The sequence below is a fragment of the Erythrolamprus reginae genome, chromosome 12 (assembly GCF_031021105.1).
Source record: "Erythrolamprus reginae isolate rEryReg1 chromosome 12, rEryReg1.hap1, whole genome shotgun sequence".
NCBI classification, from domain to species: Eukaryota; Metazoa; Chordata; class Lepidosauria; order Squamata; family Dipsadidae; genus Erythrolamprus; species Erythrolamprus reginae.
Window position 1 is genome coordinate 32,354,499 of NC_091961.1, and position 10,877 is coordinate 32,365,375.

The 10,877-nt window shown below is 46.0% G+C and overlaps 1 protein-coding gene across 1 annotated transcript; it reads left to right on the plus strand.

Annotated features, from left to right (window-relative positions):
• Positions 1 to 3,651: 3,651 nt before the first annotated feature.
• C12H11orf52 (chromosome 12 C11orf52 homolog) lies at positions 3,652 to 10,877 on the plus strand. Its single transcript, XM_070765199.1, has 4 exons — positions 3,652 to 4,019; positions 6,512 to 6,552; positions 7,158 to 7,204; positions 8,736 to 10,877. Exons 1-4 carry the CDS (start codon positions 3,652 to 3,654, stop codon positions 8,985 to 8,987), a joined length of 708 nt encoding a protein of 235 aa, XP_070621300.1. The 3' UTR covers positions 8,988 to 10,877.

Sequence of the window (10,877 nt, forward strand, 5' to 3'; positions counted from 1 at the left end):
CTTTTTAACAACAATTTATTTTAAAGCTAGCTCGTCTGCTTTCGGACTTTCTGGATGGGGCTCCCCGTGAAGCGCAATACCACTTGGAGCCCAAATGGACCTAAGCATGGGAGTATCTTCAGAAGAAGGCTTTCTGCTTGGCCGCCAGACCCTCAAATGGTTTTCGCAAGTTTTATAAATTATGCAGGTTATTTCTGATTCCCAGAGAAACACACCTGGCTTTCCAAGTTTGTCCTGACAAAAATCTGGCCAGAGACAAATAGGGGAGAGATGAAGAAATTGGATCGCTGGGCAGTGAATTACAGGAGCCAGAATTTGGACCTGTGCCTGTTAGTTAAAATTCAACCTGTTCTCCCTAAACAAGGCATTTGGGACAGAGCTAATGTCAAGCCGGTGGAGAAGTTGGTGATAAATCTATGACTTGCCACACAATCTGCAGAAGGTCTGATGTTTATGGGAACTGGGGAGGGGTGGTTTTCAGGAGGGAACAGAGAATAGAATAGAATAGAATAGAATTTTATTGACCAAGTGTGATTGGACACACAAGGAATTTGTCTTGGTGCAGATGCTCTCAGCGTACATAAAATAAAATATACATTTGTCAAGAATCATATGGTACAATGCTTAATGATTGTCATAGGGGTCAAATAAGCAATGAAGCAGCCATAAAGCCTTCTCTTGAGAAGTTCAAGGCCATCCTATGTACACCCACCTGGGCGGAAGCAGAAGGAGGACTGGCCACGCTGGCACAATCTGAGTGGACAACGTGACAAGTTGGTGGGTGGGTGGGGACAAGGGATGGGAACTTTCAACTGGGTGAGAAACTCTGATTCAGGCTTCCAGTGTAAATGCCAGGATGGCTCCGGAAATAAACGGGAATTTTGAGTAACACTTTGACTCTGATTTAAATTTGGACATTATCTGGAACCTTGACAGCTAAACGTTTGTGCCACTGGTTAATCTAACCGGCATAAACTGGACTTTGCTTTCCCAAGGTCCCAAATCTTTCTGGACTCCAGAAATTCCTCTGCTTTGATTCTTCCACGGCTTGGCACGATGCCTTCTCTGGTTGGCCCCCTTTGGATGCCTGCACAGATTGGATTTGATCAGGAAGGCACAAAAAACATTGCCGAGAGCGCTTTTAAGTGGGGGGGGGGCTTTTGTGCCCAGAGACCCGTTATGAATAGGGAATGTGAACAGGCAGCCAAGGCCGGCAGGGAGGGGGGCTGGCGGGGGGGAAGCAGAGTTGTTGAGAAAGCTTTTTGTCTTTCTGTGCTGGAGTGAAAAGCGACTCCAGGGACCGAGACAAACAGCCTTGCAAAATGTGTGTGTGTGGGGGGGGGGGGGGGGTTGCCCCATGTTCCTGTCTGGCTCCAGCCATACAAAAACACACTGCACTCACAACCACAATAGAAGCTAAAATGCGTCTTGCAGAGAAATGTGTTAGTTTAGTTAGTTCATTTAGTAAGTTAGTGGGTTTTGCGGGTTTATGAGACTTTTTGGGGGCCACATTTGTGAAGCGAGTCACTGCAGGTTCCTAAACGAGGTTGTTAAGCGAAAAGGGTTGTTCCCCAGGGACTTTGTGTGTCAGGAGGTTGCAAAAGTGATTTCACACAACCCTGGGACACATTATAGATGGGAGTCAAGTGTTCTAGCACCTGAATGTAAATCACGTGAACCTATATAGGGGGCGCTGTAGCAAGTCGTCATCATCATCATCATCATCATCATCATCATCATCATCATAATTTATTAGATTTGTATGCTGCCCCTCTCCAAAGACGAGGGGCAGCTCAGAACAATAATAATAACAATGTTACAATAGAAACAAATCTAATATTTAAAAAACAGCTAAAAAATAAGGGTGAGAAATAGTCATTTTCAGGGCCTTTGTAACCAGTGGCTTGGCACAGTTTGTTGAACTGGTAGCAGTGGGGCAGGCGGCTCTAGCCACCCATCAGGGACGCTTCTGTGCATCGCAGAAGGCTCATGCCCCGCGCACAAGTGAACCGCAACCCAAGCCACCGATTGGCCTACATTTATGGCTTGTGGAAATTTCGGGGGAGAGGATGCTGGGGAATTATGGGCATTTTTTACTACCATACGGTGGGCGTGGCTTGTTTTGTGAGTGTGGCTTGCCGGCCATGTGACCAGGCGGGAGTGGCTTGACGATCATGTGACCCAGAAGTTTAAAGGTCATGTGATTGAGTGGGAGTGGCTGGGGATTTCTGGGAGTTGAAGTCCAGATATCTTCAAGTTGCCAAGGTTGGGAAACACTGTCTTAAAGGTTATGTGACTGGGTGGGAGTGGCTTGATGATCATGTGACCCGGAGGAGGCTTAAAAGTCACGTGAGTGAGTGGGAGCGGCTTGACAATCATGTGACCAGGTTGGAGTGCCTTAATGATCATGTGACCCGGAAGAGGCTTAAAGGTCATGTGACTGGTTAAAGGTGGCCAACTTGACGTCACTCACATCAAGGGTTTGGGTTAGGGTGCCTGGCCTCTCTGCACCTCAAAGAGAGACAATTTCCCTCTCTATTTACTATTACAGAACATCCAAAATATACTCTTTAATTCTATGTATATATGCCATGTGTACATACATATTACACACAGGCACACAAAAATAGACATTATCTACTATATAAACTATGTACACCTCATTTACTGCAATAGGAAAAATGTACCCAGAGCCCGGAAGGGAAAGAAAGAAAAAAATTCAAAATTTTTCTACCAGTTCTGCGTACCTGACCGAACCTGTAGGAGCCCATCTCAAGTTGCCAAGTTTGAAGACCCCTGAACCACAGGTGGTGGAGGGAGTCTCCTCTGAGGTTTCGTCCACCCACCCGGCCGCAGCCCCCTCCAGTTAGCAAAAGGTTTCCCTTCAAGGAAACGAGACCCCGACAGGTGTCAATCTCTCTCCTTTCACCTCTCTACCTCCTGCCAAATGGCAGGGGGTGACAGACAGGCTGGGCGCCTGGCCCCCTTCCCAGAATGTCAAAATCTGGGTTGGGGGGCTCTGGAGGAAAGGACCACCTGTTGCTGCTGTTCTCAGAAGGGTGGCCCCCTCCCCATTGAACAGCTGCGTGTATTGTCAGAAGGACCCGCAATTCAACAGGGTGCCCCCCCCCCAAAACACAGCCTTTCCTGTTGGATGTCTTGTGTTTCTGCTTTCTTTGGGAATCTGGGGATCGGGGGGGGATGTAGGAGAGGATCTGCAGGGATCTGGAATGAAACCACCAGGAAGATCCGCTGTGGGTGAAAAGGGGGATTGTGATCCGGTTGTATAGACCACTGGGAGACCCCATTTGGGCTGCTGTGTTCAGTTGTGGAGACCTCACCTACAAAAAGAGATGGATGAAATTGAAGGGGTCCAAAGACGGGCTACAAATCTTGGCTTTTCTGCAAGCAGCCACTCTGGTCCAGGCAGAAAAGACCTCCCAAGGTTGTGGATGATGGGAATGGAATGACTGGGGATGATGGGGCAGGAGGAGGAATGATGGAAGCAAAAAGGCTGGGGATGATGGGGCAGGAGGGAGATCTTGGGAGTGGAAAGATTGTGGATGATGGGAATAGAAAGGTTGTGCATGATGGGAATGGAAAGGTTGTGGATGATGGTGTAGGCTGATGGAAGCAAAAGGGTTGTGGATGATGGGGCAGGAGGGGGAGACTGGGCGCAGAAAGGTCGTGAATGGGGCAGAATTGTGGAAGCGGAAACGTCGCGGACGATGGGAATGGAAAGGGCGTGGAGGATGGGGCCGGGAGCGCGCCGGAGCCTCTCGGGAAAGCTCCGCCGGGCCGAAGTGGGGGAAACGCCCCGCCTGGCCGCCGCCCACCCGGCCGAGCCCGCCGCCCACCCGCGCCGCCAGCAGAGGGCGCCCGGGAAACCCGACACCTCCGCCGCCTCCCGCCCGCCCGACGCCGGGCTCCTGCCATCCCGGGGCCGAGCCGGGACCAGGAAGCGGCGCCCACCGCCCACCGCCCGCCATGGGGAACCGCTGCGGCTGCTGCCTCGGCCGGTGAGTCCGCGGGGCCTCTGCCCATGCACAGAGCGCCGACCCCGCCCCGCCTGCATGGCCCGAGGGAGGGGGGCGGGGGGCTCGGCGCGGCAGGGCCAGGCGGGAGTGGCCCCCGGGTGGGGTCGGGCGGGGGGCGTGGAGGGGGGTCGGGGGGGTTGGAACCGTGGGAAGAGATCTCCCCCCCCCGCCGCCGGGAAGCAGGGAGGGCGGGGCCCTCTGGTGGGGAGGGGGCTTCTGCGCTCCCGCCGCGGAGGATGGGCTTTGTATTCCCAGAGGGCCGGGCGGGGGGAGAGGGGGAAAGGGTCCGGTTTCTGGGAGGGGCCCTCGCCTCGGCCGCCGCACGCACACAAATACCCCCCCCCCCGCACACACACATGCACATAAAACACGTACACACACAGCACACACACAATACACACGTACACATAAATACGAACACGTACATTATTATTATTATTATTATTATTATTATTATTATTATTATTATTATTATTATTATTATTTAGATTTGTATGCCTCCCCTCTCTGAGGACTCAGAGCGGCTCACAACAATAGATACAATAAAATGCAAACACATACACACACATGCACACCCACAGATCCCAAACACAAACACACACAAGACACAACATACGCACACGCATACACAGGCACACAAAAACCCACACAAGCACACATACATAAACACACGCACACATAACCCCTCCACACACAATACCCACACAGACCCAAAACACACACCGACAGCATACAACATATGCACCCGCACAGCCACCCACAGAGACACACAAAAACCCCACACACAGACACAAGCAGGTGCAGATGCACACATACAAACATCAACACAAACCCCCCCACACACACACACAATACACACACAGACACAAAATGCACACCTGCAACATATACAGGTGCAGAGACACAATACATGCACAGGCCCACACAACCCCCCCCCGATAGACACAAAGCACACACAAACGGACACGCACAAAGACACATGCAAACATGAACACACACAAACACACAAAAAAAACCCATTGGCCAGGAGAGAAACTTGTGTGTGTGTGTGTGTGTGTCCCAGTGACATTTGGGACTTTAGCTTCTTGACCCCAGGAATTCCCAACCTTGGCAACTTGAAGACTCCAATTCCCAGAATTCCTCAGCCAGCAATGAATGATAGAGTTGGAAGAGGCCAGAAAGGCCATGTCAGTCAGGGGGTTCCAGCCTTGGCCACTTGAAAACTTGTGGACTTCAACTCCCAGAATTCCTCAGCCAGTAGGGAATTCTGGGAGCTGAAGTCCACAAGTCTTCAAGTTGTCAAGATTCGATCCTCCTGCCTCCTAAAGTTCTACAATTCAGTTTTAGCTTCCTAGCAGTTCCTCCTTTCTGGGAAAAGCAGAGTGGGAATTCCACTTCCATGGAAAAGGCCATCCAGCTGCTGGGGCCAAATCGGAGGAAACAACGCCACCTACTGGACATGCACAAAAGTGTCGCACTGTTTGGGGAAGGGGGTTAAATATACTAGCAATGAATTTTGAGACTTGGCACTAACTTCCCCATTCCTCAAAGGGCAACAGTCCCCTTTGTCTTTGGGGGGGGGGGGGATGAAAAGGACTGCAGGGACTTTTTCAGCTCAGGAACCCACCCACCCCTCCCTTGGGTGTGCGATCCCTGGAAGGGACAGAATGGAGGGGAAGGGTCTTGAATTCCCCACCACCAAAGGAAGCTGCAGAACAGCTCGTCTCATTTATTTATTTATTTATTTATTTATTTATCTATTTATCTATTCATTCATTCATTCATTCATTCATTCATCCAATACACAGATACATAGGAAGAAAAATAGACATGTGATAATATAAAAGAGGGTGAAAGTGAACTTAGAGGAGAGGATCTATGAAAGGAAGAGAATAGATAAGATAGGTGAAAGAAAGGAAAGACAAATTTAGAGGAGAGTTGATCTCCACTCCTTGCTCGGACGGCTGAAAAAATTGGGGGGGGGGTTATCTTTGTTCCCTTGTGCCCTCCTCTGTCCTCTGTCTGCTCAACTCACAAGATTCAGGTTTTTTTTTTTGCCATGGATGGACATGTATGCATCCGAACTAGACTGTGTTGTTTCTTTGTGGTCATCTAATATATGTGGGCATAGACATAACTTTGCATTTTTTTAACTCACTCATTTATTTATCTGTTTATCTTGTTGTGTTTATGTAGTGTAAAATTGGAAGTGGTGACCCTTTGGGAGCTGTTTGCAATGAAATTTATTTTTTAAATGTATGGCAATTAGTCTACACAAAGTGACAATAAGGCTGTTCTGTTCTGTTCCTTATTCTATTCTATTCTATTCCATTCCATTCTTTTATATACACAGAGAGAGAGAGAGAGAGAGAGAGTTTTGTTAGTTGCTTCTCAGTCTTTGGACTAAGATCAAATGTCATTTGCAAAAATTCTCCAAATTCATCCCTGCCTCTTTCTCTCTTTCCTGAAAATAGCAACTGCCCTTCACTACTGAAGAGGGACAAAGGCAAACCAGGTAAGGAGCACAGGTGTATTTATTAATTTATCCCATTTACAAGCCCCAGAGATTCTGCATAGCCAGCGTTAAATGGCAGGAAGGCAAGAAAACCATCATGGCCACTGGTGGCACCTCCAACCATATTAGTCTCCACCTCTGTGAATCGTTATTTGAAGTGGTTTTCTATTTTTTTTTAATTAAATGGTTTTATTTCGCCCTGAGAATTTTAGCACGGGGCCCAATTCTTTTCTTTTTGCTTAGAAACGAATGAGCAGCGAGCTAGGAGTTTGCATTCGGACTTGAAAACTTCCCTCTCCTATTCTATTCTATTCTATTTTATTTGTGTCGTTTATATGTTGCTTAACTCTAATTGGACTCTGGGCAGCTTACAAAAAATGACAATCAAATAACAATAAAACATGACCTTCAATGATAACAGTGATTTTAAAAACAACATAAAATATATTAATCACTCATAAAAAGAAGCCATAGATACTCTCAGTCATTCATGGCCGAATCAGATGACAATCTAATGGCCCCACACCTGCTTTAAAAGCCAGGTCTTAACGGCTTTCGGGGAAACCGGGTAATTTAGCAATTATCACCTTTTTTCTGCCCTACAGATACAAGAATCAGTAAGCCGAGTTTACAGACGCCAGAAATCAATAAGGTAAATAAATTCACTTCTCGGGGAGAGAACTTCCGTTTTTATTCCATAATTAATTTTATTGATTTACAGATACAAAGATATATCAATGTTTATATACATGATACTAGTAAGAGAGAAACATTAGGGCAGGGGACGGAAGGCACGCTGGTGCACTTATGCACACCCCTTACTGACCTCTGAGGAATCGGGAGAGGTCAGCAGTGGATAGTTTAAGGTTAAAGCTTTGGGGGTTAAGTGATGAAACTAAAGTCGAGTAGTGGGTTTCATGCCTCAACTACTTGGTTACTAAAGTCAGTCGAGTTTAGAGCATTTTACTTTAAGTTCGTATCCATTGTGTGCTGGTGTGTTGTTGTGGCTGAAGTTGAAGTAGTCATTGACTACTTAAAGACTTATTGCTTGGAGAGGGATGTAAAGCACTGTGAAGCAGTATATAAGTCTAAATGATCCTAAAATGTTGTACCGCGAAGTGGTATATAAGTCTAAATGATCCTAAAATGTCAGTTTTATACGATAAGGCAGTGTTTCCCAACCTTGGCAACTTGAAGATATTTGGACTTCAACTCCCAGAATTCCCCAGCCAGCGAATCTTCAAGTTGCCAAGGTTTGGAAACACTGCGATAAGGAATATATGTGCAAAGTTTCATTGAAATTTATTTATTTATTTATTTATTCATTCATTCATTCTATTTATTTTATTTATTTATTTTCTCCAATACACAATGAGGGTTTTAGTGGGTATATAGCTATATACACATAGTAAAATACATGATGAAGGTTATAGAGGAGATACTCATAGTAAAATATATCTATGAAAGAATAGAAAAGAAGATATAATAATAGAACATATCAATGAAAGAATAGAAGAAGAGATATAGGAATAGAAGAAAGGTATAGGAGATATAGGAGAGCAATAGGACAGGGGAGGGAAGGCACTCTAGTGCACTTGTACTTGCCCCTTACTGACCTCTTAGGAATCTGGAGAGGTCAACCGTAGATAATCTAAGGGTAAAGTGTTGGGGGTTTGGGGATGACACTATGGAGTCCGGTAATGAGTTCAACGCTTCGACAACTCGGTTACTGAAGTCGTATTTTTTTACAGTCAAATTTGGAGCGGTTAATATTAAGTTTAAATCTGTTGTGTGCTCCTGTGTTGCTGTGGTTGAAGCTGAAGTAGTCGCCGACAGGCAGGACATTGCAGCATATGATCTTGTGGGCAATACTTAGATCTTGCTTAAGGCGTCTTAGTTCTAGGCTTTCTAGGCCCAGGATTGAAAGTCTAGTCTCGTAGGGTCTTCTGTTTCGAGTGGAGGAGTGAAGGGCTCTTCTGTTTCTGGTGTTTAATTCCAAAGGTCTTTCCTATAGGACGCAAAAATGTCTATTTATGTAGCTCACGTTCCTGGCAGGCAGAGTTTTCCCAATATTTTGTGCTCCTATTAACGACCGGAGAGCGAGGGCCAGTTGGCTTTTAAACCTCTTGTTCCTAAAAGTTAGACCTGATTTGCTTTCTCTCTCTCTCTCGCTCCCCCCAAAGGGTCTTGATGTGGCCCCGGTCTACGACGACGTCTCGGAGTTCCCTGTCTATGCTACGGTGAGCAAACCGAAGAACATGAAGGTGGACGAAAGCAGCGTGCATTACGCCGACATCCAGGTCTTCACGAAGCCCCGCGAACGCTCGGATAAGGAGCCGAAAAACTTCCAGGCGCAAAGTGCCACGGAATACGCCACCCTCAATTTCCCAAGAGCCCCCCTGAAATATGACAACAAGAACGGGACTCTGGTATAAGCGCCGAAGATGCTGTTAAAAATGACACTAGGAACCGCAGGTGCTCGGTTGCTTCGGAAAATAACAACAACACAACAGTCTGGAACAGGTCAGAATGGATGCTTGGAGGAAGAATTATTTTCTTGGAGTGGGGGTGGGGGGAGAAAATTAGCCCTTTGGGCAATGAGATCAGTTAATAAATTGCAGAGGACACAATGGCTTCTTGGGTCACGTTTCCAAGCAAGACAGCAAACCGAAGGATGAAGCTCAGCTGAAATAAGCAACAAAGTTTTGCAATATTTTTATTTAAAAAAAACCCTTCTCCAAGCAATCATTCGCAGGATGCCTTTATATCAAGAAGGTTTTGTTTTTGATATAAAGGCGGGAGGGAAAACACACTACAGAAAACTTTTTGAGGGGTTTTTTTTTTTGCTTGGACATTTATTTGCAGCAATTCCTGGAGCGAAGAACGTGTGAAATTCCGCAGGTGTTGGAAATATTCTTCTGTTGGTAGGGAAGAAATTTGGTATGGATTTTCTTTGTGTGAGTGTAACAAAGGGAGGATCCCTTCGGCAGATCATCTCGTGAAAGAAAAAAAGGATCCCTTTTCGACAGACTGAAGCTCTGGGATGACCAGGAACGGAGCGGTCACTGAGGTCTTCCACAAGAGAAGATTCCCAGCGGCGAAATGGGTCCAGGAAAAAAAAGACAAAGGACGATGTCAAATTATGCAGATTCCTCACGTGCTAAAATTAAGATTATTTTCAATTGAAAAGAGGATCCAGGGCATCCTTCTGCCTTCTTAGAGTGTGTATCCTTGGAAGGGAATGTTTTGGAAATTATGGCGGCTGAGGACTTTGGCAAAAATATATGCTGACTCCAAACCGCTTTAGAGAGGGCTGTAAAACAGTGATTTTCAACCTTTTTTTGAGCCATGGCACATTTTTTACATTTACAAAACCCTGGGGCACATTGAGGGGGGTGTGTGCTAAAAAAAGTTTGGTAAAAAAATATTTCTCTCTTCCTCCCTTTTGCTCTATTTCTCTCTCCCTCCTTTCTCTCCCACCTTCCTTCCTCTTTTTTGCTCTCTTTCTCCCTCCCTCCGTCTTTCTCTCCCACCTTCCCTCCCTCCCTCCCTCTCTTTCTTTCTTTCTATCTCTTGCTCTCTCCCTTTCTTTCTTTCTCTCTTGTTTTCTTTCTCTCTCTTTCTTTCTCTCTCTCTTTCTTTTTCTCTCATTTTCTTTTTCTCTCTCTTTTTCTTTCTCTCTCTCTTGTTTTCTTTTTGTCTCTCTTTCTTTCTCTCTTTCTCTCTCATGCTTTCTCTCTCTCTCTTTCTTTCTCTCTCTCTTTCTTTCTTTTTCTCTCTCTTATTTTCTTTCTCTCTCTGCGCTTCACGGCACACCTGACCATGTTGGTTGAAAAATACTGCTGTAAAAGCACTGTGAAGCAGTATATAAGTCTAAATGCTCTTGCTATTTGGGAGGCATTTAAATGGAGGAGGATAGCCTAGTGGGTATAGTGGACTCCCAATGTCAGAAGAGTGAAATAGCCTCAAGGAATCGCCCTAGGCCCTTGTTTTGTTGTTGGGTACACACTACTGTTGAACTTCAAAATATTGTCAGGTTTGTTTGTGTGTTTCCCCAGCTCGTGAAATTAGGAGTGGAAGGCGTGAAATTCGTTTTCCATACCCAACTTTGGATTCTGTTGAATAAATGGGGATTGGGGATACATTTGCCTGCCTGCCTGCTGTGAAAAATAGAGGAAGAAAAACTGCTTTTATCTGCAGTACTCTGCAAATTTTTTAGCCTGCAAAACCATCTGGTTTACACCTTTGGCTAAAAAGGTTACCATATATTTAGCAGCTAATCCAGTGTTTTGTGAAGAAGCACAAATAAACGGCCCTAAGTAACA